The sequence below is a fragment of the Drosophila virilis genome, chromosome 5 (genome assembly GCF_030788295.1).
Source record: "Drosophila virilis strain 15010-1051.87 chromosome 5, Dvir_AGI_RSII-ME, whole genome shotgun sequence".
Taxonomy (NCBI): Eukaryota; Metazoa; Arthropoda; class Insecta; order Diptera; family Drosophilidae; genus Drosophila; species Drosophila virilis.
The window spans coordinates 15,446,790-15,472,929 of NC_091547.1; the positions used below are offsets into that span (position 1 = coordinate 15,446,790).

General features: G+C 41.9%; 4 protein-coding genes across 40 annotated transcripts in view; 3 read left to right on the forward strand and 1 right to left on the reverse strand.

Moving 5' to 3' along the window:
• Positions 1-62: 62 nt before the first annotated feature.
• Positions 63-4,544, forward strand: Gr43a (Gustatory receptor 43a). 2 transcript variants are annotated; one of them, XM_002049748.4, is made up of 9 exons: positions 63-518; positions 584-638; positions 2,859-2,991; positions 3,052-3,214; positions 3,275-3,418; positions 3,594-3,731; positions 3,797-3,875; positions 3,932-4,283; positions 4,443-4,544. In XM_002049748.4, exons 1-9 carry the CDS (start codon positions 365-367, stop codon positions 4,503-4,505), a joined length of 1,281 nt encoding a protein of 426 aa, XP_002049784.1. In that variant the 5' UTR covers positions 63-364; the 3' UTR covers positions 4,506-4,544. The 2 variants fall into 2 exon arrangements, with proteins under 2 accessions (XP_002049784.1, XP_032292789.1); XM_032436898.2 differs by having other exon boundaries at positions 2,847-3,214.
• Positions 4,502-8,234, reverse strand: Dhx15 (DEAH-box helicase 15). 3 transcript variants are annotated; one of them, XM_002049747.4, is made up of 8 exons: positions 8,082-8,234; positions 7,917-8,010; positions 7,130-7,838; positions 6,594-7,067; positions 6,268-6,531; positions 5,379-5,501; positions 4,955-5,308; positions 4,502-4,897 (listed from the first exon to the last, which is right to left on the reverse strand). In XM_002049747.4, exons 1-8 carry the CDS (start codon positions 8,132-8,134, stop codon positions 4,770-4,772), a joined length of 2,199 nt encoding a protein of 732 aa, XP_002049783.1. In that variant the 5' UTR covers positions 8,135-8,234; the 3' UTR covers positions 4,502-4,769. The 3 variants fall into 3 exon arrangements, with proteins under 3 accessions (XP_002049783.1, XP_032292787.1, XP_032292788.1); XM_032436896.2 differs by having other exon boundaries at positions 7,917-8,034; positions 8,082-8,224; XM_032436897.2 differs by lacking the exons at positions 4,502-4,897; positions 4,955-5,308; positions 5,379-5,501 and adding an exon at positions 5,518-5,616 and having other exon boundaries at positions 7,917-8,034; positions 8,082-8,227.
• Positions 8,235-8,630: 396 nt separating this feature from the next.
• On the forward strand, positions 8,631-12,664 carry cos (kinesin-like protein costa). The gene is made up of 4 exons (XM_002049746.4): positions 8,631-9,360; positions 9,439-10,159; positions 10,219-10,646; positions 10,701-12,664. The coding sequence occupies exons 1-4, from the start codon at positions 8,757-8,759 to the stop codon at positions 12,488-12,490; spliced, it is 3,543 nt and encodes a 1,180-aa protein (XP_002049782.1). The 5' UTR covers positions 8,631-8,756; the 3' UTR covers positions 12,491-12,664.
• Positions 12,665-13,654: 990 nt separating this feature from the next.
• Positions 13,655-26,140, forward strand: part of Dscam1 (Down syndrome cell adhesion molecule 1) — a 69,989-nt gene continuing 57,503 nt past the window's right edge. For all 34 annotated transcript variants that reach the window (XM_070210115.1, XM_015173898.3, XM_070210110.1 and 31 more), the window contains exons 1-2: positions 13,655-14,105; positions 19,654-19,865. In XM_070210115.1, coding sequence (XP_070066216.1) covers positions 19,799-19,865 — 67 coding nt within the window. In that variant the 5' untranslated portion in view covers positions 13,655-14,105; positions 19,654-19,798. The remainder of the gene's footprint in view (positions 14,106-19,653; positions 19,866-26,140) is intronic.

Here is a 26,140-nt window from a genome sequence, read left to right on the forward strand (position 1 = left end):
CGCGGCCTCGGGCCAGCTGTCAGCGAATAATTGGCTGCTATGTCCTTAATTGATTGACATCGCGGACTCTAATTATTATTTACAGCAGCTATACGGTTCGTACGGACGGACAGACAGAACTATAGTAAACAATTCCTTCATATGTGCCATGTGCGGTGCTGGCGGGCCTTATGGTGTTCACTTAGGCTGTCTGGACTAATAATAGTCAAACACGGGAGCGCATTATTTGTTCAGTGTCAAATGCGCATTAAAAAAAAAAAAGAAAGGAAAGCACACATTTTGCAGTTGGGCTATTTCCTGTTTCGGGGGCCAGGAACTTAGTACCTATCGAGAGCTTGAAGTAACCGTTTGCAAAAAAAAAACCATGGAAATTTCTGAGCCCAGCGTTGGCATATTCTATGTCAGTAGGATTCTGGCCCTAGCGCCATATTCAGCCAAAAGGAATTCCAAAGGCCAACTAGAGATTCGTCGTAGTTGGATATTTTCCATTTACTCCGTTTGCTTGTGTGTGATCATGGGTAAGTTAAGATGCTGAGATGCTGTCGTTCGGAAGGAGCTCACAAAATATTTTTCCTCGAGCTAGTTTTCTTGACCTATCGCGGACTCTTGTTCGATGCCAATTCGAAAATACCAGTTCGGTAAGTTAAATTTGTCTATCAAAATTGATGTTGTAGGAAAACTAAATTACGAGTCATCTTTTTCTGCTATACATTTTCATAATATTCTTTTAAGTTTGTAAGCTTTACATAATATTATTTGTTATTGTCCTGTTCTCGAATATTTGGATTAGTCCTCTGTGTTCTCAGAGCCTGCATCCTCGTCTAGAGCTGTTGGGCTTCCACATTCGCTGGCTCAGCTGCTGGCAACGCCTCTCGCACAACTCGTCCAATGGGCCTGAAGGTGGGGCGTGGCAGATAGGGAGGCCTCTCGTGCCCGGCCAGAGCCATTGCGCAGATCGAGAGCAGAAGCAAAATAATTGTGAGCTTCATTTTCCTTTGATTGACAATGCTTGATTGATGCTGTTCGATTGAATGAAGGCAGCTTTTATAGCGACGCGTTTTTGCCGGTACTTTTTTTTTGTTTTGGTACGTTTGGGGGCTTTACATATCGGGCGAGGTTTTGCGACAAGCAAATATGTGACCTGGCTAACTAATTGACTTATTTTGTTCGCCTTGTATGATAAGTCGAGGTCTTATCAGTATAAAGCTGAGTTAACTCAAATAAAGGGGAACTCTTTTTCGATTGCCCAGAAACATTTAAAAATTGACATATATTTTAGACCTTAAGCATTATGAGCATATTTCCTGAGTCCGTTGAAAATGTGCATTAAATAGTAAACTGGTTTTATGCAAATATAAATGTTAGTTGCAGAGTATCTCCCAGAGTCATGTAATCCCTACTAGAGCACTTTTACGCGTTTGCTTGAGATTGATTCTGTTTTTTCTTTTCAAATATGATATCAAAATATTGACAGTGTTCCGATGAGGTTTATAGATCTTATTAAAACTCTATAGGTAGAAACAAAATGTTTAAAATAAGATAATTTAGGATTTGTAGTGTCTGCCTAGGTATTTCTTTAAATTTTTAATAGATTTCACAGATTTCAGGCCATTTTTGTTTAAGACCAAAGCGAACAAGTTCCTGCAGTCGTCAGTTAGATCAGAATTGTCGATAGCCTCGTAGTTCATTAATAAGTATAGATTATGCGAGACTTGTTCTTACGAAAAATCACCGCCTTAGTAAAACCCCCAATTCAAAGCTTGGCTATAAAAAGCGCTGCAATCGCATCGAACAGCATCAATCAAGCATTGTCAATCAAAGGAAAATGAAGTTCACAATTATTTTGCTTATGCTCTCGATCTGCGCAATGGCTCTGGCCGGGCACGAGAGGCCTCCCTATCTGCCACGCCCTACCTTCAGGCCCATTGGACGAGTTGTGCGAGAGGCGTTGCCAGCAGCTGATCCAGCAAATGTGGATGCCCAACAGCTCTAATGGAGCATGCAACATCTAGAGGATCTAGCTGATTAATTTCAAGACATATTTTTGTATTGTCATGTTGTTTCTAAGCTCAAATAATAAATAAATGATTTTTGGATTGTAATTAACTAAGCAACTGAAAGTGGTCTAGTCGGGAGGCTTAACACGAACACGATTTAAACCTTTTCAAACACGCACAGGACATAAGTATCAAGGCCAAGCACAGCTCAGCACATTTGAAAATGAGCAAATTTTTAATGATTCGCTACCTTCCAAAATTGAAGAATGGGAATGTCGGCACTTATAACTATCTTCTTCACTTCAACTATCTTAATTTAACGGATTTTTGTCGGAATAATCGCGCAATCAATGCTTAAGACTTAATATCGAGAAATTACGTATCAAACAATGTTTTTCCACTTACCTCGGAGATTATAAGAGCTGGAGACAGTCTGGTATGTTGATTCACTTTTATGTTTGATCCCTTGGGCTTTGGTATTTATACACTTTTATATGTCAAACGTAAGCCGTGGAATTTTTATAAGGATCCGTCGAAAAACGCCGGAGTTATACAAGAATGTATACCCTGTACAATGTGAAACTTGCGACGTACACTTGAGTTTCCTTGTATCCAGGCTTGGAGTGGTATCTTTAGGTCGTGTAGAGCACTTGTTGTTGTTTATGTTTTTTAAATAAAAATTTCATAAATATGTTCACATAATCATCATCATGTTGCTTAACGTTCTGCCAAGTTTTGTCCTCCTGTTATTTGTCGATGGCATTTAAAGTTGAATGTTTGAACAAATTTGTTGCTTAATTCAATCAGCTGAATGAATCTAAATTTGAATAAAATCCAACAAATCGAAAGCGCATCTTTCAGAATGAAATCGGCGACTTCTAAAGTGGTAACCGCCTCGGATGTATCGGTTGTGGTGATGGCCATCGTAGCGGGTGTTTACTGTGGCGTGTTCGGTTTGCGTGCCACCCAGGAGCTGAACACACGACTAGAAAGGGTAAAGCCAAACGCGGCATGGCCAAAGAAATGTCCACAACCATTTCCAATTCACTTGCAGATCGACAGCACGCTTAGTCCATACAACAATTTCAAGAGGGATCGCTGGCGTGCGTACGGCATGGCCAGCATATCGCTTGTGGTGATTGGCATACTGCTCGGCCTGGATGTGCAGACGTGGGTGCGCATGGCACAGAAAATGAACATCAACAAATCTGATACTGGTGGGTAATGCAATTGAAACTGATTTCTGGATCTCAAGCCATACAAATTCCAATTGCCAGAGCTCAACATACAGTGGTACATACCCTTCTACAGCCTCTATTTCATATTGACCGGATTGCACATTAATTTCGCCAACACAGCTTACGGCTTGGGCAGACGCTATGGACGTCTCAATCTGATGCTCCGTACAAGTTATCTGGGTGGTAAGCTTATCTGTACCTATATAAAAGAATTTCAATTAGTTATATGACAGAAATAACCCTAGCGACTCGCCTGTTAATACTGATATATACCTTTAAGCCGTGCAAAGCCGGGGTATTTTCACCGTAAATAGATATGATACTAAATTAACATCACCATTATCCTGCACATTTTCAGAAAACAAGTATCCCAATACACCCAATCTGGTGAAGGTAAGTGCTGTTAAGGCGATTAGCTTCAAACCGATGATGCCCATGGCCTTGCACGCCAGCTTAACCAAGTTGAATCCCGAGTCGTTACCCAATGAAGCTGCGGGTATGGAATCACTAACAACTGACTATCAATTATATAGCCTAAAGATCTTTGTACTCTTTCTCTAGCTATAAGCAAGAGTCAACTAATTAGATCCATGGCCGACAATCACGAGTCGTTGGGCAAATGCGTACGTTTGCTCTCCAGGTGAATATTCCCCATATCGAAATGTGGCTATAGTTATAATCGCATGTCCATTGCAGCTCCTATGGAATGGCTGTGCTGTTCATACTCGTCTCTTGTTTGCTGCACTTGGTTGCAACTGCGTACTTTCTTTTCTTGGAAATGTTCAATAAACAGGATAACGCCTATGTGTGGGTACAAATGCTATGGATCATCTTTCACTTTTTGCGCCTGCTAATGGTCGTGGAGCCTTGTCACCTCGCAGCCCGCGAGTCGCGCAAAACCATTCAAATTGTTTGCGAAATTGAACGCAAAGTCTATGAGCCCGTTTTGGCAGCAGAGACAAAAAAGTTTTGGCAGCAGTTGCTTGTCGTCGATGCCGAATTCTCTGCCAGCGGACTGTGCCGGGTCAATCGCACCATCCTGACATCGGTGAGTTCCTCTTCCATGCTTACTTAAAAGTATTTGTCTTATTTAAAATAAACTAAGCAATTCGATTTCTAAGGCAGTTCAAATAAGCATGAAAATTATTAAATATTTAAATGATAACATCAAAATATTAATTTTACAATATAAAATTCTCCATTACAGTTCGCCTCAGCTATAGCTACTTATTTGGTTATACTATTTCAATTTCAAAAGACGAACGGTTGAAGCTTGCCGAGATTATTCGATGGAGCGTGTATTATTAGGTATACAAAAGGTTGCTTTTATTAACACTAAACGGAATTCTTAGCTGTGTTTAAGTTTGTAATAACGTTAGCAAACAATAAAAGAAAACGTGTTTTTTTGTGATTATTCCAAACCCAATTGAATTGAACAATTAAGCAAATTAATCTTCATGCCTACTTAAACGCACATTATAATTAGATTTCATAATATTGTTTAAACTAGTTTATTAAAAAGTCGATACTCTGCTCAGAAACCCTTCTGATACTGCTTGGTTTCCATGCGCTGCTGAAGCAGCTCCAGCTGGCGCTTGGCCTCGCATTGTGGAAAGTTGTTCAGATCATAGTACTGGGGCGCCAGACTGAGCAACCATTCGGCTGGAATGCAAAAGAGTCTTAATAGATGAGAATCTGGATATTACTGCTGTTACTCACGCTTCACATCTGTCACAGTGCGTATGTAGTTCTTGGTGGTCAACACAAACTCATTGTAGATGACCCAGTCGGGCTTGTGGTCCAGACACGTTGAAGGATGCAGCTGCACGTTCTGGTTATCCTTGATGGTCAGATAGTGTCCAATCCGCTCCAGATGCGCAACCTGCATAAAAAAGCCCTGTACGAGGGCCTTGCGTATATTGACATAGTAGTCCTTAGAGGTGAAATCTGTACTGGTGCGCTTCAAGCTAAAGCGATCCATGATACGCGCCAGCTGCTGTCGCACATTGTCGGCGCTCTTCAGCGACCTGAAGTTGATAAAGTTCTCGTAGCACCAGTTCGGATCTTCGCTGCCTATTGCAAAACAGAATTTAAGCCAAATTTATATCAAAAAAGAAGCAACAAAGACCGAGGGCTTACTTACTCTGTTTGAAGGCGTGGTAGACGTTCAGCAACGTTAGATGATCCCCGTCGATATGAGCGAAGCGCATCTTGGCCTCGTCGGCCACCTTCTTTGCCTCATTGGGTCGCACGAAACATTGTGGCACTTTGGTTGATGTTTGATGTTTGAATTGGTTTTTTTTTTCGATTAAGCGCAAATTCAAAACATTTTTTTTATATAAACAAATAGATTGTGCTTACATTTTTGTCAGCTAGGCAATCTAGAGGTTTGATTCAAAGATTGATTGCATTTGTGAGTTGCATGTGCGTTCAAAGCCAGCGGCAGTTACAAAAAGATAAATTATTAGGACGAGTGCCGCGTCACACATTTGAAGCAAATGTGCGCATCGGGCGCAACGCACGTGCAACTTTGCTTCAGTGTTGAATGCAAAGAACAAATAAATTGATAAACTTTTTTCTTTGCACATAGAATTATACATAAGGGTGCAGTCAATGTGCGTTCAAGTTGTCGTCGGTTTGGGGCTTAAGTGGTAAATGCACAATTACATTAGCTTCAAATGGCACATTCATATATGAATAACATTCAACTTATGTCAACGTGCCAGTTTAAGATAATGTTTTTGTGATATGAGTAAAAGAGAGACCCACACAATACTAGCGCTACCTACTTTTCAATTTAAGGGACAACCCACTCGAAACTGAAGCCTGCGCTACGCCGTAGAGAGCAAAATGTTATTAAATTCCACTTCGTGTTAACATTTTACCATAAAATTTGAAATGAGTTAGGCAAGGTCCAATGTGATCGGCTCGTGGCTCAGAAAGTGGAATAGATTAACATTTGCTTATTTCTACACCTTATTAAATTAATCAACTGAAACACGCATGGAGTTTTTGTGTAGTTTGTGCCTCACCCGACAGCATAGCCGTAATTGAGAGTATCTCATTGGAACAATTGTGTTGACAACTCGCTATCAGCATCTTGGCCAATTGTGGGTCCAGTGGAAACTCGGACATGACAGCACCCAGGTCTGTCAGATTGCCATCATCGTCGAGGGCGGCCAAGTAGTTGAGCAACTCTAAGGCACGCATGAGCGTCTCGGGAGCTGGCGGGTCCATAAAGTCAAAGTGCACCAAGTCATCAATGCCCAGTTTCTTGAGCTGCAGCACCACAGTACCTATTTAAAAGTTCAATATCAATTAATATATGTAAATAATATGTACGCAAAATATGACTTACCCAAATTAGACCGCAAAATCTCGGGATATGTGTTGTCCTGCATTTCGTTTTTGAACGCCTTTTCCGTGTAGAGGCGGAAACATTTGCCTGGACGTGTGCGGCCTGCACGACCCGCACGCTGTTGTGCTGAAGCCTTTGATATCGGCGAGACGAGCAAACTCTCGACACGTATGCGTGGGTTATAGACCTTCTGCTTGGCGAAGCCAGGATCAATGACAAATACAACGCCATCAATAGTGAGAGAAGTTTCGGCAATGTTTGTAGACACCACAACCTTGCGACCAATGGCACCGTTCGCATTTGGTGGCGGCGCCGCTTCAAAAATGCGCTGTTGCAGATTCGGTGGCAGCGTCGAGTACAAAGGTATGCACTTGAGTTCGCCAATTTCGGAGCCTAGATTGTCAATTTCGCGCTTTATGCGCTTGCATGCCTCCTCGATTTCTTCCTGGCCTGTGAGGAACATAAGAATGTCGCCTGTTCACGCAACCAATATAGATTAGTGTCAACCAGAGGATATGGTAAGGGTTTATACGCACCTTCAATTTCCTCGCACATATGAATCTGAATGACTGTGCGTATTGCTGCCTCCAAATAGTCTCTCTCGGGCTCAGGGGTATAGAAAATCTCCACGGGATGTGTGCGACCGGGCACGTTCATGAGCGGCGCATTGTCAAAGTACTGCTGGAATTTGCCTGCATCAAGAGTGGCTGACATGACCACTAATTTCAGATCATTACGCTGGCGAATAACCTCTTTTAGTACGCCCATCAGTATATCGGTAGCCAGTGTGCGTTCGTGCGCCTCATCAAGCAGTATAACCTGATATTGATCCAGCATGGGATCCGACATAGCTTCACGCAACAGCATACCATCTGTCATATACTTAAGCAGCGTTTGGGGCGAAGAGCAATCCTCAAAACGGATTGAGTAGCCGACTTCCTCGCCCAGATTAACGTCCATTTCTTCGGATACGCGCTGAGCCACAGACATGGCAGCCACACGTCGAGGCTGTGTGCAGGAGACACCCTTGCGTCCTTTGGAGACCGCAAAATCCACGCACCATTGAGGTATCTGTGTTGTTTTGCCAGAGCCCGTCTCGCCCACCAGGACGATGCACTGATGCTGACTGAGCAGACGCATAAAGTCCGCCTGGTACTCAAAAACCGGCAGTGTGATGCGCTTTTTGTACAAGTTTTGATAGCGCGCTGAGTAAGGCTTTCTTGTGAAGGGATTGATTGTCGGCGGCTACCAAAAGGAAATATGCAGAATAGGAGGCGGTGTTAAGAGTGCTTGCACATGTAATGTGGCTTCTGGGGTATTCACCTGCTTGCTGGGCACAAAGCCACCCAATATTTGGGCGACCGTGCCGGCCGCAGAAGCTGCCGCTGCTGATGCCGATGTAGAAGCCTCTAATTCTCTGCGAATGACACACGGCGTTGAACTAAAACATGTGCGATGGATAAAATTGGTCTTCAGGCATGTACTCACTTCTTTGCCTTGCTGGAGTACGTTTCACCCACTTCAATACGTCGTTTCGACATCTTTCCGGTTTGTTAAATTCACAATAATTAGCAAAAACTTTTGCACAAAAAAACACGCGCTGAAAAGCAACGTGAAAAGCGATAAATAAAACGAGGGATGGCAAAAAGTATCGTAAGTCGACCAATATACAAAGTCATTGAACACTACTAATCGATATATCGACATCTCGATATTTCTCGGTGTTTCAAATAGTAAGTTGTTTCCCTCTGCAAAATAATAGTTGTGATGACTGTTGATAGAATAGTTCAATTAAAATCAGTTATTTCAGTTATATAAATCCCTCTAAATATAATTCTCCACGCAAGATTAGTAAAATTAAGGAAAATTGTTACATGAAACTCTTATGCGATCTTTATATCTTTAATTTGAGAAATGTAGTAAAAAAAGTTATACCAGCAAAAGTGGGGGAATTATTTTAATAAATATAAATTAAAATTAATTAAATACCAACATTCTATTTCCAATGCTATCGATATATCAACATTGTCGCATGTCGATAGTTGTTGTCAGTGCGCAGCAATATCGATTCAGCAGTATTTGCAATATTTTTTGAGATGCGCGAAATGTATATAAAAATGCAGAAATCAAAGTGAAAAACTGTTGCCAAAGCGACAACAAAACATGGAAATACCGATACAAGTGGCTGTTCGCATTTATCCCCACACAGAGCTCCAAAAGAAGGCGGAGCAGAAAGCGCCCGAGGATGGCGACGCAGAAGCAGGCAAGCCGCAATCGGAGCCGTCATCCCCTCCCCCGTCTAGACCTGTGCAAACCACGGAAATAGATGCCAATGGCAATAACGAGATAGACGCCACTCAATTGAATACAAATGAAACGCCAGATTTTGACAGTGCTAGTGGCTGCTGCGTGCAGGCCATACCAATCGCTGTATCGGCTCTAGGCTTGCCGAGCGCATTGCCCGGCGGCGCGGCTCTGGACAGCATTGCTGCGGGTCTTATACAGGTGGGCGCACACACCGTTCCCGTGACACACGCGCTGCCCAGTAGCACGACGCAGAGCCAGGTTTATCATCAGACTGTGTTCCCATTGATCAGCCTATTCTTGGAGGGGTTCGATGCGTCGGTGGTTACGTATGGACAACGCTCTACTGGTAAAACTTTCACGCTCTATGGACATGGTTTCGACTGCGTCTATGGAGAGGCGGACCAGGGTGTGGTGCAGCGCTGTGTGCGCGAGATTTTTACACACATTGCGGCGCATACAGGTGAGTGCTTATAAGCTTTCCATTCCAAGTCGGAAATTAAACATTTACATTTACGAATATGTTCTTTTTTTTTTTTAGATCGCACATATGCCGTTAACGTCGGATTTGTGGAGATCTGCAACGGCGAAATTCGCGATCTGTTGGGCATGGGCAATGTGCACTGCACAACCGTGGAAGAAGTTTTCCACTGGCTGCAGTTGGGCTTGAGCACCAAACAGCAGTCACCCGCTCACACGCTCTTCACACTGACTCTGGAGCAGCAATGGGTTTCGAAGGAAGGACTGATTCAGCATCGTCTGTCCACGGCAAGTTTCTCGGATCTGTGCGCTAGCGAACGCTGGGGTGAGCCGCCTCCGGGACATCCACGAGACGCCGGATTGCAGATGTTGGAGCAGGTGGTTAACACACTGACTGATCCCAGCATAATGTACGGCGTCAATGGCAATATTCCCTACGGTCAGACTACACTGACCACCCTCCTTAAGGACTCTTTTGGTGGTCGTGCTCAGACGTTAGTCATTCTGTGCGTGTCGCCGCTGGAACAGCATCTTGCCGAGACGCTGGGTAATCTGCAATTCGGCTTCAAAGTTCAGTGCGTTCGCAATTATGTCATCATGAATACTTTTTCCGATGACAATACTCCGATATCGCCGGAGGCCTTGCCGAACGATTCTGGAGCTGCTGGCAGTGAGGCACTTATGGCGGCCGTGGCTTTGCCCAACGGGGACAACTTTGGACTGCAGTTCGCGGCTAGTCAGTGGTTTAAGCTGGTGTCCAACGCTGAGGGACTCTTTGCCAAGTGAGTGGGTCTGCAGAAATTTGCTCACTAGTTTTAATTTTTCATATTTTCACTCTCAGATTAATGGGCTCAAATGCAATTACGGAGCTGGAAAAGGAACAAATCGAGGAGTGGCTCTTTTTGAAGCAAGAGTGTGAGGAATGCCTCAGTTCCAGTGAAGTGCTGCGCACCCAGAAGCCGCTTGTGCCCATTCAGGAGGCGGAGGAGCCAGAGGAGTCCATCAGTGAGCCGGAAACCTCCTGTCAGCAAAACTCGGACAATGACACCGACAATGAGTCACAGCGTCCCGACCTTGCCGAGAAGCTTGACAGCCTCATGGACGAGTTTCGCTCGAAAACGGATGCACTTATCCAAGCCAAACATGAAGAGTTTATGCTTAAGCAGCCCAAAGCGGTCATGCAAAGCCAGGACAAAGATCGAGAACAGGCCGCTCAACATGCACCCGCACAACTTGAAAAGTGCGACGAGCGCAAAGTCAGCGTTGGGGGTAAGTATACAAATGCACCTATTTTTATAATCTTTGCTATTTAATGCCTCCTAGGTCGACGTCGCAGCATACAGCCGGGCGCCAGCTTGAGCAGCGCGGAATTGGCAATGCTTAATCGCGTTGCTTCACAGCAGGCGACGGGAACTGAACTTACACCGGAGCTCGATCAATTAAACAGCGCGTCGGGCGCGACCGGCGCTGCTGGCGCAAATGCGCCCATTGAGCAGGTGCAGAAAAAGGTGCGAAAGCTGCACGCCGAAATCGAGGCGCGTCAGCGACAGCTGAATGAAATCGAACAGACTATGCAGCTTAAGCAAAACATTATCAGTGAGCTGGTAAAGAACCGCGAGACGCGCAGCCATGCCAAGCAGCGTTTTCACAAGAAAAAGGCCAAGTTGGATGCTGAGTGCGACAAGGCCAAAAAGCACCTAGCCAAGGCGCTGGTGCAGGGCAAGGATAAGTCGGAGATTGAACGATGGGGCGCTATTGTAGCGCACATAGAGCAGCGCCTGCAGGATCTCAGCTCCATGAAGCATATTGCGGGCGAGAGTGGACAAAAGCTCAAAAAACTGCAGCAATCTGTTGCGGAGTCGCGCAAACAAATCGAAGAGGTGCAGAAAAAGCTTAAGAAGGAATGCAAATTGCGTGATCAGCTGGAAGCCGAACTCAAAAGCTTAAAAGAGGCATCACTAGTCAAACTGGAGCCGAACCCAGATCAGCTCAAGGCGGTGCAGGCTCGCATTACTCACTTGGATCACATACTACGCGAAAAGTCCGAAAATCTTGAGCAATGGGACGGTGGTGAAAAGTCTCCGGCCCAACAGGAAGGTCTGCGCCACGAGATACGTAATCTGCGACGCACGCGCGATCATTTGCTGGAACAGCGCTGTACGCTGGATCGCAAGCTCAAGCGTGACAAAATGCTGACTCAGCGCGAGGAGCGGAAGCTACTTGAGTGCGATGAGGCCATCATGGCTATTGACGAGGCCATCGAGTTCAAAAACGAGCTAATATGCGGCCACAAGTCTATCGATCTGTCCACCGAGCGACAGCAGCGAGAAAAGGGCGAACAAATGCTGATGGCGCGACTAAATAAGCTCTCATCTGAAGAGATGCGCACGCTGCTCTACAAGTACTTTGTGAAAGTCATCGACTTGAGGGACTCGTCCCGCAAACTCGAGCAGCAGCTGGTGCAATTGGAGCGCGAGCGTGATGCCTGGGAGTGGAAGGAACGTGTTCTGTCGAACGCAGTGCGTCAGGCTCGACTTGAAGGCGAACGAAATGCGGTGCTGCTCCAGCGCCAGCACGAGACAAAGCTCACACTGATGCTGCGACATTTGGCTGAGGAGACCTCGACCAGCTCAGCCAGCTATGGAGAGCGCGCACTAGCACCTGCTAATGGGCAGGCAACCAGCAGCGAGTTTGACTATGATCTGGACTTTTACAAGGCGGCCAGTAACAAGGCACTGCTCAAGGCCCAACAACCTAAACCCACGCCCGCCGTCTTGGATAAGTACAAGGACAAGGAGCGCAGCAGCGGGCGCAACATCTTTGCCAAGTTCCAGGTGCTCACACGCTATGCTTCCGCAGCCGCTGCCGCGGCAGGCTCATCCTCGACGGCAGACGAATCCACAGCACTGATTGAGACAACAACCACGGCGGCAACAACCACGACCACAACAACCACAACGGCAACCACAAGCACGTCGGCTAAAGGCAAAGAGAAGGCGCTGGCCAACATCAATCAGGATCAGCTAAAACGTCTGATGCCCGCACCGACGTCCACAAAGGTGACGCGGCAAAAGAACAAGATCATCATACAGGATGCTACGCGCAAGAACTAAAAATCCTACGAATTTAGGGCAAGAGCCTCTATTGGGATTTGGGTACCGATCAAAAAAGTCGGAGACAGACGGAATGGTTCCCCTTCCATTCGCTGTTTCCATTTAGACCCGATTTTCTCAACAACTCATTTTTCAACAAAAAAAAAAAGCCTCGCGAAATGGATGTATTCTACAAATCGTACACAAAGACATGTATCAATAGACTTAACCATGGTTTTCTTCTGACTCCTGGCGCATTTAAATGTCCACAAAAGTCCCGCGACTGGCAAATGTAAAGACTTGAGAATTGTTACTTAAAATACTCACAACTCAGACTTCCCAATAAGATGGAAAATCGCAATTAACTCGCTCAAATTGTTAACTTAATATTGTTAACGTAATATTTCGAATCTCTTGTTTTATGTACATATATACAATATGTATCAATTTTAGTTATAGGTTCTACATTTAGGTTTCTTTCTAAGACTCTGTCCCAGCAATTGCTTTTTTAGTTTTACTATAATTGTGTCTTCCCCCAGCCTGACTCGAGCTCAAATATCCTTAGATATATCAAACTAACCGATTTCCTACCCGATGCATTTATTCTCAGTGTATAATTAAGTAGTTATCTTTATGTTATATATATTTAAATTCGTGTTTCTATCAATTACTCATACCATATAAATAAGTATAAGCTTACATGTATGTATTGAATTTAAGACTATGTTAAAAACTTTTAGGTTGTGTTTGATTTTGTTTGAATTTACAGAGCGAGAATCATAAAAATATTGCATATGCTTTTTATCAAATTCATATATTCCGAATAAAAGTATTTTAACAAAAAAAATCTATGTGTTTGAGTATATAAAAATGTAGCCTCCCCTTTCGCAAAGCGTATGAGGTATAGAAGGCCATTTCTAAAATAGCTTTTCGTCCTGATCAATAATTTAATTTTGGGTTCATAATATGTATCTATACCTGTCAATATGAAGTCTGCTTTGCCGAGCCGCCTCGTTCACAACATAATATCAACAGGTGTCCCCTGAAAATGTCCCAGAAAATTTCCCAAACAAATGCTCCTTCACACACACACACTGACAGCAGACGGCAAGAGAATATCAAGCAAAATGGCCGGCCGCTCCGGAGCAACTGTCTGGCAGAGAGACAATTCAGTCTGGTTTGGACCGTCGAGCGATAACCGTCGAACGTATTGTAGTCGGAATTTACGTCTGTCTGTTTTTAGAGTGTGACTGAGTGTGTGAGTTGTTTGGGCTACGGTTACGGTACGGTACTCACACCCCCGCAAACCGGTTAGCTGGTGGTGGTTCTATCGTAAGCGCGGTTTGTGTGTGTGCGTGCGTGAGTTGTGTACGCTAAATAAAGTTAAATAAAATGCAAAAGCAATAAATAATACAACCAAATTGTAAAAAGCAGAGCACAGCGCCAAAAAGGCAAAGCGTGTGTGTGTGTGCGTATAGTGTAGCAGTCGTTGTGCAGAGTCGCCACCCCAGTGGATTAGTGGCACCCTGTTACAATTTGCTCACACTCCAAGTGTTAGTGTGTGTTTGTGTATTGTGCATAAACATTAACTAAATCAATTGATCAATTTAGCCATCGTCAAAACACTATCGAAGTGGTAGGTAACAACAACAACAACAAGAACAACAACAAGAACAACAATATATCGTGTTTTTGTAACTGTCTGGCAACTTCTTTGTGCGTGTTTGTCTCCGTCGGGTTGCTGTTGTTGTAGCATTTACTGTTTTCCACGCCCACATCTACACCCACGCCCACAGCCAAGCTACCATTCTCAGACTAACTGCCCATGGTTATAGTTTGATTTTCTGCAATAAATTGATCTTGAGCAGTATTTTTGCCATGCGAAATTGTTGAGTTTAGCACAGCTTCCTATTGATTTTTCGCCAAAAACTAAAGTTTTCCCTTTAGCGAATCAACTTTGTTACTTTCCTCACACACACACATACACACACACACACACCAGCATGCAAAAGGGTGTGTGCTGCATAGAGAGCCTCAGGAATTGGACTTGCTTGCAATGCGAATGTTTGAGGTCCTGGCAAACGCATTCAACTGCTGAAAACAATCAATATCTATTAAAATTATAAAACCGAATATATTTAGAGATATTCTTGAGCATTTATGGCATTTGTTTATAACATTTTCATTCAGAATGTGACATTTTTCTAAGACGCAGTGTATGCATTTGCCAAGCACAATTTTTTGCGCATGCGCTTTGCAATTTACACAGCATTGAAAGCAACTCTGGGCTGTGCTCTTGTGGGTGTGTGTGTGTGTGTGTGTGTATGTATGCAACCTGCCTGAGCTGCCTTTGTCTTTATCAGGTAGTTTTTCCCTTCCCAGGCAGGCAGGCGGCTGAGGCTCAGGCTCAGGCTAGGGCCACTTTACTTTTAAGAATCTTTTAAAATCCTTTGCAGTTTCCATGTGGCACACATACGCAGTCCTCATTGTGCTCATATAATTGTGAGCTGTGTGTGCGTGTGTGTGTGTGTGTGTATCTGTGTGAGAGCAACCCCTGTTAAATAAGAAACCCATCCCGGGCCCGTCAGCTCTTCAACAAAATCCCGTGCAGCTGTCGCTGAACGTATTTTTTTTCTTCCATTTTTGTAGTTTCCTTTATTTGATTTTGCAAGTGTTGCGCTTTGCTTTGACCCCCTGGCTCGACTGTCTGCAGGTCCTTCATCTCTTGCTCGTCGTGACAGCATCCTTTGCGCTCGTCCTGTTGCCAGGCAGAGTTTTTCGACTGCCAACATTTCAGGCATCTTCTCGAATTTGTTTTTGTTCATCGTCCGCGCCTATTGATTTGATTTAAAGATGTGTGAGAGAGAGCGATTTTAAAGTATCTGAAGAATGCGTGGAAAATATTATCCACTGGCTACTAGAATGAACCAAATGCTTGTCTTGCGCTTCTCTTCGTGGTCAGCATGCTTTGCATTCGTCCTGTTGCTAGTCTATTTACATAGTTTTAATATAACTATAGAGCTGATTTAGAAATATCTCAAAACTGGAGGGCAAAAAGTATTTATTGTCCATTAGGACTGAACCAGATACATTCTTGTCTTGGCCTTTAACACAATGCCATTTAAGTAGTCTCGTGAAACGCATGTGTTTTTAGTTGAAGATACTTATACGCTGAGTATCTGGCAAATATTGATTTTGGCTGTCGCACCAAATGTAAATGGACATGGCCAAAGGGTAAAGTGAACAACGGACACAAACAGGCTAACCAAATAATGGGAACCAAGCAAACAAAAGTTATTCCTTTTGTTGTTGTTGCTGCTGGTGCAGCCACAAAGTGGACTCGAATCTCAATTAGGCGCCGCTTGCAGCGTCCAATGGGTCACTGAACATGAGAGATGAAACCAGCGACTGCGCCAAACTGGACAATGGACACTCGTTCCTTTCCGGTTTCGATGACGAATGCTGGATCCGAATGCGGATTGACCCTGCAATGGGCCAGTGCACTTTGTGGAGCAGACAACAGCCGTTTTTCCCTCTTTTATTTTATTTTTTACTTTTCGAAAAAAAAAAAACACATTTTGCCGCAATTGCAAAATTTATTGGCCCAGCACCCTAATGCACAGACATTACAGTTGCCATCCGACGGAAAGGCAACAAAAAAAAAAAAAAAACAAGAATGAGTAATAAAATTTGTAATTCGTTGATGTTACCACGCGATTGGGGCACCGCCGGATCTGTCCAGATTTAACTGAGGCCCCGAATGCCCGCTTCGTTAAATTGACAACAAAATTTATTATTTAGAAAATGACTCAAATTCTCAAAACTCAAAATCCGGGGAAGTCTATTTGTTATAGTTTTTTCTATACCTGAATCCTATGAATGTCCATTCTGCTATGCTATAAATATTTTGTGGAAATGTATGTAACGCAAAGAAGGAAGCATCTTCGATGCTATAAAGTGTATATATTCATGATTGGGGATCTGAATCGATCTAGCTCTGCCTATCTGCGTCCCGCTTCGATCTCGGAAACTTTAAGAGTTAGAGAATCCTATCACTGAACGAGTTCTCCAATAGTCCATTTAATCGAAATCTCGTCATATTTCAATTATATCGATTGAAGTGAATTTTGAGACTTTACGCAGAGTATTTATATTTTTGACAAATGAAGGATTAAATGTTTGTAAAGAAAGTTTGGGGTATCTCTAGTCGGTCACATATGATTAAATAATACAAGCACGTCCAACTTTTCTGTGTAGGATCGATTTCTTTAATATCGCCACTAATCCTTCAACTATTTCTAAGTTATGGGCATTATATTATATGTATGGCAAATATTTGTGGATAACCCATAAACTTTGTGTTTTATTTGTTTTAAAAGATTAAAAATTTTGATATTCAGATACTTTTTGGTTTTGTATACAGTGCCGCGCGTGGATATGCCTCGTTGTTGAACGATTCCCAGATGTTTTCTTAATTAAGGCGCGCACTTTTCGGCATATGTTTAATAATTGTATCGTTTAAATGGGCGCGTCTCGCAAACGTTGCTGTAGAGGCCATAACTGGCTGAATCATGCCCCAAGGCAGCGAATGATGCTTCATTCATAACCAAACACAGGATGAGCAATTGCTTTTGTTTTCTCTTAATGCTTATTCCATTAAATATTCGAAAATAAACACGAGTTGGCCTAAAATTGTACTCAAGAAGTTCATTAGCCTGAACTAGTCACAGATGGATAATGCTCTGAAACAGGGCGTAAAACAATGCTTCGGCTTAACACAAAAGTTCTTAAAAGTTCAGACAACTTCTATTCAATTTTCTATAAAACTTTTAAATTTATCATAAATGAAATTATGATTTAATATTTGTAGTTATCTAAATAAGTGAGCTTTTCATATTGAGAAATTGTGGCAAATAATCTAGTTAACTTGAGCTTGACTGTTCTTGATTAAAATTTGAGATTAATTTTTGCTTTTCCACCCTTAAGTCTAATGCGCAGCTGGGCAACTGCGCCATAAGCCAACAAACTTGTCAATTGCGCTGTTCACCCTCTGGCAAAGTTCATTAAACCAATTCGTAGGCCAACATTTGTTAAGGCAGCCGTCAGCCGGTCTGATCCTCCCTTTGTGGCTGGCCACGTGCCGGCTGCGCCTGCGCCGCGCAACCCTCCATCAAAATAGACCATAAATCTAAAATCGCAGATAGAGTGGAAAATAGTCGGACGGAGAGCTTCGGCGTGTTAAATACAATTCATTAGATAACCATAAAAAAAAGCTGAGCATCTAAAAACTACAAAAATAAAACAATAAAGAGCTTTAAGCATTTGTTGCCATGGAGGAATGAACTCAAGTTTTAATTAAGCGTTAAAAAGCGCACAAATTGCCTCTAAATTTCATACATAATCTTCAGCTATCCGCTGGATAAGCTGCAGACACATGCCAAGACAGACAGACAGACAGACAGGCAGACAGTTCCATGATGACATCCATGTCCGCGTGTATGGCAAGTTCATAACATGGCAAGAGGCATATGTCAAACTGAAGCACAGACAGTCCATAGAACTGGATAGATATAAAAAACACTTCTGTGTGTGCGTGGAATCGTGACTTCCTGCCAGGCATAGCTTGGGGTGGGGGGGCCAGATGATACTTTATGGATGACAAAAGGCACAAGACGACATCGAAGTGGATTCTCTATTGCCCCATTGCCGCCCATTTGAGGTTTAATTAATGACATCCACATCGTCAGTAGTTGATTTGTTCCCTGCTTTTTACACTTTTACATTGGCTACTATAGTTTTTACACTAAGTTTGTTACGCATTGCATTTTATATATTTGCAATTCCATAAAGTATCTATATAAAATTGTGTCAGCTGACTGACTGACAGGCTAGGGAAATTTACTTTTTTTTTAAATGTGTTTCAATTTCCCTTAAATGCATCCCTCTTGGGTGAGAAGTGTAGGGGTTCAAAGGTTTTGTGGACGTTGTTTCAATTCTTTATAAAATGCAATTTGGAACTGGGCTCAGCGATTGTGGAAAATACAATCTAATAATATAGTAGATATGTAGGGTAAGGGCAAGATTCAATTTTGCTACGGACCGGATATGAAGAAAAAGTTAATGTCTGAGTTTGGAGGCACAGTCAAGGCCCTCTAGTATCAGAAATATGTCTATCATCTTATATTTATTTAAAATTATTATCATGTTAATAGAAATAACATATAGTAGGCTTGAGAGGTTCCTAATTTATGTTATATAACATTGTTTGCCCTGTGAATTTGATTGCTTGCCGATTCGCTTACAATATGAATTTAATCGATGCCTGCAAGAGTATTAAATGTTCGACAGCCCGAAGATATTTGTTCTTGGTTGTATTTGCTTCCCATTTTTCGCTGATAGTTTATATAGCTTTATAAATGGTTGGCGTTGTCGCAAGTCTGCGGGTCTAATGCGACCATATGTGGCATATGCGGACAAATTGTTGGCGCATTTACTTTCATGGATTTACATAAAAGTGCGTTGTCAGGGGGGTGTGGAAAGTCTTTTAGTGCTAAACGATGACAGGGCGCAAGCCATCGAGTGCAAACAGATTCATAAATAATATAAGTAAAAAGCATTTTTATTAGAGAGTTGATTGCCTTGTTTAGTTTCTTTCAAGGTATACTCTTAGCTAAGGGACTGTTTTGACAGACCTTTTCAGCTGAAAATTCTTTTGACTGTAGTCGAAAGCCTGCCACGCCCATTTACGCACATCCAGCTATCGTTTTGCACTGAAATTTGCAAAGCAATTCTGCACGTCCAGCAGGTTGTGCGGGTGGGTTTTTTTTATTTGTATTGCGCTGCTTGAAGGGTTGCCTCTGGGGTTGTTGCCTGCCTAATCAAATTACTTGCATTTCATTAACACTGGGTAACGTGGTCGTTGATGTTGTTGCGGGCCTTGTGGGCTTAAAATCGATAGTTACATGTGCTAGACGGTGTTAATTTAAATATGCACCCACTTCTCAACTGCTCTTGATTCAGAAAATAAGCTTGTAGTATAAGCTATTCATATTAGTAGTAATTAATTGAAGCACATTCATATTCACATACTTTGATGCCTGAGCATTCATATTATTTGCAAACCGGAAGTTGAGTTCATTTCATAACTACTACTAACCTTCACAATATTTTGTTTCTGGTTGCAGCAGCTGAGTCACCGGGTCTACTCCTCACCTTCTCACTATCGTCGCGTTCGTGTGTGCCTAGAAAGGGTGTCTGTTTTGCATTTAATCGATACAGCCAAGAGACCAACCCCGAGCGGAAAACTCATAATCCGGAGTGGACTACAAAATGGCCTATATGATGCCCAACGAACGCCTCAAATGGCTAACGCTGTGCGCAGCTGTTGCTGTTCTTGGTGAGTAATTTTATTTTATTTTTGTACATATTTCTCATATTATTTCAGTGGAAAATGTTTAACAATTGTTCAATTGAGATAGCACTTGAGACGCCATCGAAATCTCATGGAAAACAATGCGTCAAAACTAAAGATTCTGAATCAAATGATAAATAAAAGTTGTAATAACACAGCGGACGTCCAGATACTCATTTCCCACGGGCTTTATTTTATGTAGAGAGCTCATATTAAGGAAAAACAAATAATACACATATTCTATAGACTGCATTTACTATACATTCCGGAGCTGTCAAATATTCAGCTATAACTCTGCTTCAGAAGAACTCCAGCAACTCTTTCGTCTTGGTATAGGGTATAAAAATAGAATGTTAGAACAACAAATAGTCGAACAGATACATTTTGGTGGAATTGTGCAATGTTTCCCTCTACCAATTCTTGTCTCTGTTTATGAGTTTACACTTTTACTTTTCTCTGCTCTGTGGCCCGGTTTTATCTTGTTGACACAAACGCTTGAAAAGTCCGCTCGACTTGGATAAATTCTATGAATATTTAATTGCGCTTACTTCACTTTTATTTCACTTTGGCTTTTCCGAGTGTTTGCTTTTTGATAATTACTCGCCTTTTGCATATAAAATGCATTTTTAGATACATCTGTTGATGTAACTGTGTCTGATTATGTCCTCTACCCATTAAAATGGGTAAGAGGGGTATATGGGTTGGGTGCAGCTATAAGAAAACGATAGAAGACAGCCGTAGCATAAAGTGCGAAGCTTGCCGTGTTATTGTGGATGTTTTATAAAAGGCTGTACTCATATTTGTATCATTTTCTTTTATTACGCTCACCTCTGCGGGACGCAATTGAGTAGGGCAAACACTTGACCCGTTCCGATATCATTCTGGCGAACACAATGGCTTTAATTGTGCTTTTGCCATAAACGAGTTATATTTAATTTATAAATTTATATGGAAATGTCTGCAGCGCATTTAAGGGCATATGGCCTTATCATAAATTCATGTGCGAAGCGAAGAAACGTATTTGTTGCGACCCACGTGGCGTATGCATAATTTTCATTACATTAAAAACATGAAGTAGATCAAGCCCCCAATTTGCGAGGAAACTATAAATAAATTGGCGCGAAAAAAGCAGACAAGAAAACCGGCACAAAAAATTAAATATTTCTGTCGGGTAGTGGATAAAAATATCGAGTTCGTGCACATTAATAGTTATGTGATTTCACATGCGTGGAATTTAAAACAATTAAATGAAATTGAAACCGGTTTAGAAGTCCAAAAGAAAAGAAAGGAAAAAAATGAAATAGAATACGAGTATTAAACAATTATGTCAAGTCAAACAGGCTCAGACATTAAAAATAACAAATGTATAACAATTTTTACTGAAATAGTCTCAAAAGCAGCGCACAAGATACTTTGGGCTGCAAGTGGCCAAGTAAAAGATACAATGCCAAAATTAATTCTCTCGGGCAGCTGGCGCGCATCTTGCGCTGATTGTGCGGGTCATCATTCAATTTAAATTGATTAAAAACATTTTGCGCCAATTTTCGTTTGCACAGATGTGTGTACAGAAAAAATGTAAACAAGCTTTTATCCATGCACACACAAGCACACACACACACACACACACACAAGCACACATATAAATATATATTGTAAGCTAAAATGCATCTTTTATCTTCGCTGGCAGCAGCAACGCATTTAATTCGCATTTAATTCAATTGGTTTGAAATTCAACTCACAGATACACGCTGCAAATCATAATAACAACAGGAAGCGAACAATTGAGCATACAGCGCGTATAAAATGAATAGAAACATTTATTATATTCGGGTTTATCTCGAATATGCCTTTAAATGAGCTTATATAAATACTTACATAGGCGGCGAATCGCTTTCTTCTTCCTGGAAAGCTGCAGCTAACTTCAGTTTCCTTCTGTTTCATTTAAATTCAATTGAATAATAGTTATATTGTATGTCGCCTGGAAAATTAATATTATTTGAATTAATTAGTAACAAGAAAAATGTCTATCTTCAAAACGCCCAAGAAAAGTTTTAATAATCTGCACAAGGGTATTCAAATGCCTGCATTAAATATAAAGATGAACACCACAGAAACAACATGTTAAAGTTGTTGTTAACTTTGTTTGAGTATAGTCGGAAAATTGTCCAGCGGTCTTGTAGACAATTTGCCCAAATGTTGGGTAATTAAATGCTTGTTATAATCAGAAGAAAACTAATGTTTACTTTGATAACTGTTAAGATAAGGTTGACATTTTATTCTTTCAGTTTTCATTTCTTAAATTGCAGTAGGCAACAAGTGGAAAAGGAAAAAACAAGAATTATAAGCTCGTTAGCCCCATTAACTTCTTAGATTCTTTGATTTTAAAGAAATTTTAATAACGTTGGGTTTTCACAGTGGGCCTGAAGCCGAAAAGCGTATGTTGATTTTGTTTACCGGCTGTTCGTAAATCTATCTATTTATCAGTATTGGAAGTAGTCTTATAAGACACATTCTACCTTCTTATATACTGTTATACTCTGCTTCCAAAAAAAAAGGATCAAGTGCACATTTTATTGTTCTTTTCTCTGTTTGAGTCACGTCTTCGATATTAGGACTGGAGACATTAAGAATATGCGAGTGTGTAACCAGGCCCGAACCCATCCACACAAATCGACAAATCCAATAACTGCTGCAGTTTGAGATTGACTGCTTGACAGTAACTGACAGAGTTGTAGAATCTCAAAATTATTAAAGTGTGTGATCATTCGGAGAACAGGGTAATGATCTTAGTAGAAAGATTATTCGCAGTACTTAGGATCTTTTCCAGGTACTTGGTTTCTAGGTTTTCCATCATCAGTTGTGGAATTTACCGATCTTTGCAACTGTATATCTCATGCTACACATTACTTAAGGCATATAAATTGTCTCGAGTGAAATGACAGGCCTCAAGTGCGCGATGCCAGTGAGATGATGCTCCACACGCACCAAGATCGGATCACTGAACTGGGCTGCCAAAATAAAAGCCATTTCCGTTAGGCCACCAGACAAAAAGAGAGCAAAGTGGAGAGTGAAGACGCAAGGAGAGGAGCGTGTAATTACAAATGATTGATGTGCACTAGCCGAGGTACCGAGAGGCGCGGGATGCTGATGGAATCTGGCCCCTCTTATGAGACGCCGACGATGGAGGCATATCACACGCGGCGCTTGTCCAAACAACAAAAGCAGCAGAAAGGCATTAGGCGAAGGGATCGGAAGACACTTCAGCGTGGAAGAGGAGCAGCTGCTGCAGCTTTTGGTGCCATAGATTTATATACCCTGTATGTATTTAAATGGGTATGGTAGGGTATGCTAATTTTGTGTATATGTGAGGCAGAAGAACTGATCCCATAAAACATATATATTTAGTTGATCGGGATGATAACTTCACTCGACATGGATTTCGTTTGTCCTTCTGTCTGTCGATATAGGTATATAATTTTGTTTCAATATTTCTCTTTTTGTTGGTCATATCTCAAGGACTATAAGAACTGGTTACACAGATTCAGAATATTTCACAACTTAAATATGAATATATGGGAAGGTTATAATTTATGCATAGGGTATCTCCTTCTCTGAATCTCCCGACTTGTTTCTATACATGATTTATTTTTAATGGTTCTCTCGAAACGTGTCTCTGTGTGCATGTTCGGTTTATTATTAGTTATTACAGTTTGTGCCCGGGTGCAGAGGAGTTGTCGACACAGCCGCAGGAATGCCGCATTTTGTTTGCCGGAGCGCCTTTGTTTGGGGTAAATGGAGCTAGGGATCTGGCTGCGACACCATCATGCAGTTGCACATTTATGGGCCAAGTTTTAGTGCATTTCATTGGCGCAGCAATTTTATGTGATTATTTCAAAGTTGTGCGTCGAATCGCATACGAAACAAAGGAGCAGAGCCAGTAAAGCCTATTTATATAGAGGTCGAAAACAACAGAAAGTTTTCCTGTGTAATATGGGAAAATCTATTTATTTGTGCTTTATAAATTCCTTGGAAATCCTCTCGACAGCAGTCAGCTCAAGCATCAAAGAGTCACAGTCTCGCATGCCGTGGGCCATTTAAAACATTTGTCATACATTTTGTTTAAGCTCATTTAACAAGTCCAAAAGACTTTTAAGTATTTCTATAGGCAACCCAGATATGTCTTGTGTATCTTTATATCTGCGTATATATATATATATATATACATATAGATATGCACATGCGAGTATATTGAAAACAGCCGGCAGCCGAAAATATTTTACGAGCTGCAACTGAAAATGCATCGCTGGCAATTTATGTGTCTGCAGGCCTAGAAAATTTAGATAGAGAACGATTTCTAGCACTTAAGTTAAGAGCGTGTCAAGTAATTGCATGGCCTACTGTAAAGCTGATTAAAAAACATATAAATTACAATTTTTATTTGTTACGACTTTGCGATTCAAAATTTGAATAGCCATCAAAGGGCTTTGTTACACTACATTGCCTTTACCAAGCCGGTTTGGCTTTCTTAGGGCAATCGTGAAAAATATGGCTTTAATCTTCGACTGAGAACTAAGAAAGTCATTGTTAGAACAGTTTGGAAATTTGATTTGAGTAGATTGAAAAATTCGCCTGAATTCATTTATCTCAGAGCGGCAATAATAACAAAGTGTTTGTGCAGGGGCACGCATTCTCTCGTCCATTCCCCGAGCACCAGAGCTGCTCTATAATAATTATTTTCCCCCCGTCTGGAAGCATCATCATCATCAACACTTGGCCGGAGAAAAAAAGAACTTGCCCACAAATTATAATACTCATTTTGTGTCTCTGGTTGTCGGCGCGTTCAAAATCATTTAGAGCCGCGGGCTGTTGCCGCATTTCACTCAGCAAGCCCCCTGGATTTGGACTAGGACGAGGACGAGAAACTGAGTGCGGAGCTTCCGCTCATTTTTCCACAGGGTGGGTGATTTGCCGTGTGCGAGTGGGTGTGTGTGTGCGAGTTATGTATACGCAGGTAAAGTGGATATTAAGTAGATACTCTCTCTTTTTAATGGTATCCCGAAGCGTGTGCCAATGTATATTTTGCTACCTCTTTAAATTGATTGTGTCAACAGCAAAGTCTTATAAACAAACGAGTAAAGAAGCGTAACAGTTCTTTAAAAATATACAAAATGTTCAAGAAATGATACACATCAGCGCTTGGGCCCAACACACACTAAATATGAATTCAATTTTAAGCAGTCCCATGAACAGGTCAGAATGGCGTTGAATTATGTGGCGTTAAATTAAAAAAGGCTATCTCTAAACTGAGGCAAGTTGATCTGAAATCTTCAATCTTAACAATAAGACAAAGTAGAAAAGGAGACAGAGGGAATATTAACATAATTTTGGCGCCCCTATAAAAAGAATCAAGCCATAATTTGTAAATATATTTGATTGCCTCGCCCAGCAGAGTCTCAACCAGGTGACATTTATCAGGCAGACATCATCTATATGTCGCGTACGACTCGGCATGCCAAGAGCTCCCCCCGCATACACCCTATACGTTCGTGTTTATATTATAAGCATGTGTGTGTGTGTAAACTGAGTCACGTTTTTTGGGAGCTGCCAACTCGTCGCGTTTTATCGCGGCTCTGTAATCTGGCTAACGAGCGACAGACAGCAACAATGACAAACAATTCTTTTATTTAATGTTAAAGTTATTTAAAGTTCCATTGCACGCGTGTTTATTCTCCATTTTGGCTGTATCTTGAGGCCTTAATTAATGCGATGCCAACAACACTTCGCTTTTAATATGCAAAGCGCGTCTGGCCCGCCTTTTGAGCAGCTTCTCGTCGGGCCCTCGTCGTGTTTGTTGTTCTTCGTCCGGCGAGTTGGCAGCCCGCTTGGTTCGCCTTCCGCAGGCTCTTGACACATTCCCATGCACAACCACCAGCCCATTCAAATGCTCGCCCACGTGTGTAGACTCTGTTTAGCGAATCTGGGGCGAAACCACCCTCTCTCTGTCTGGGACTGTGCGGTGGCACACCCTCTACCCCTGTCCGCAAGTAGCCGTAAATGTTTGCGGCGCCCGTCAACTTCAGTATTTGCCTCTCTGACTGACATTTGCAGTCGTTGTCGTCATCGCAGCTTTGTGTACTGTGTTATGAAATATATATACATTTTTTGATAAACAAGCCAGTCGAGCTAAACTAGGAACTTTCATCCGTACAGCCTTAGACCCTAATTTTCCATTCAGCGGTTAGATTTTCAGAAGCGTGTGA

Excerpts from the sequence above, each read along its gene's own strand:
- Gr43a (XM_032436898.2), top strand. The coding sequence starts at position 365 with ATGGAAATTTCTGAGCCCAGCGTTGGCATATTCTATGTCAGTAGGATT. Across the intron at positions 639-2,846 it reads AATTCGAAAATACCAGTTCG|CGCATCTTTCAGAATGAAAT; the intron begins GTAAGTTAAATT and ends ACAAATCGAAAG. Across the intron at positions 3,732-3,796 it reads GTTACCCAATGAAGCTGCGG|CTATAAGCAAGAGTCAACTA; the intron begins GTATGGAATCAC and ends CTCTTTCTCTAG.
- Dhx15 (XM_032436896.2), bottom strand. The coding sequence starts at position 8,134 with ATGTCGAAACGACGTATTGAAGTGGGTGAAACGTACTCCAGCAAGGCA. Across the intron at positions 8,035-8,081 it reads TACTCCAGCAAGGCAAAGAA|TTCAACGCCGTGTGTCATTC; the intron begins GTGAGTACATGC and ends CACATGTTTTAG. Across the intron at positions 5,502-6,267 it reads AATTACGGCTATGCTGTCGG|TGCCACAATGTTTCGTGCGA; the intron begins GTGAGGCACAAA and ends CATCAACCAAAG.
- cos (XM_002049746.4), top strand. The coding sequence starts at position 8,757 with ATGGAAATACCGATACAAGTGGCTGTTCGCATTTATCCCCACACAGAG. Across the intron at positions 9,361-9,438 it reads ACACATTGCGGCGCATACAG|ATCGCACATATGCCGTTAAC; the intron begins GTGAGTGCTTAT and ends TTTTTTTTTTAG. Across the intron at positions 10,160-10,218 it reads GCTGAGGGACTCTTTGCCAA|ATTAATGGGCTCAAATGCAA; the intron begins GTGAGTGGGTCT and ends TTTCACTCTCAG.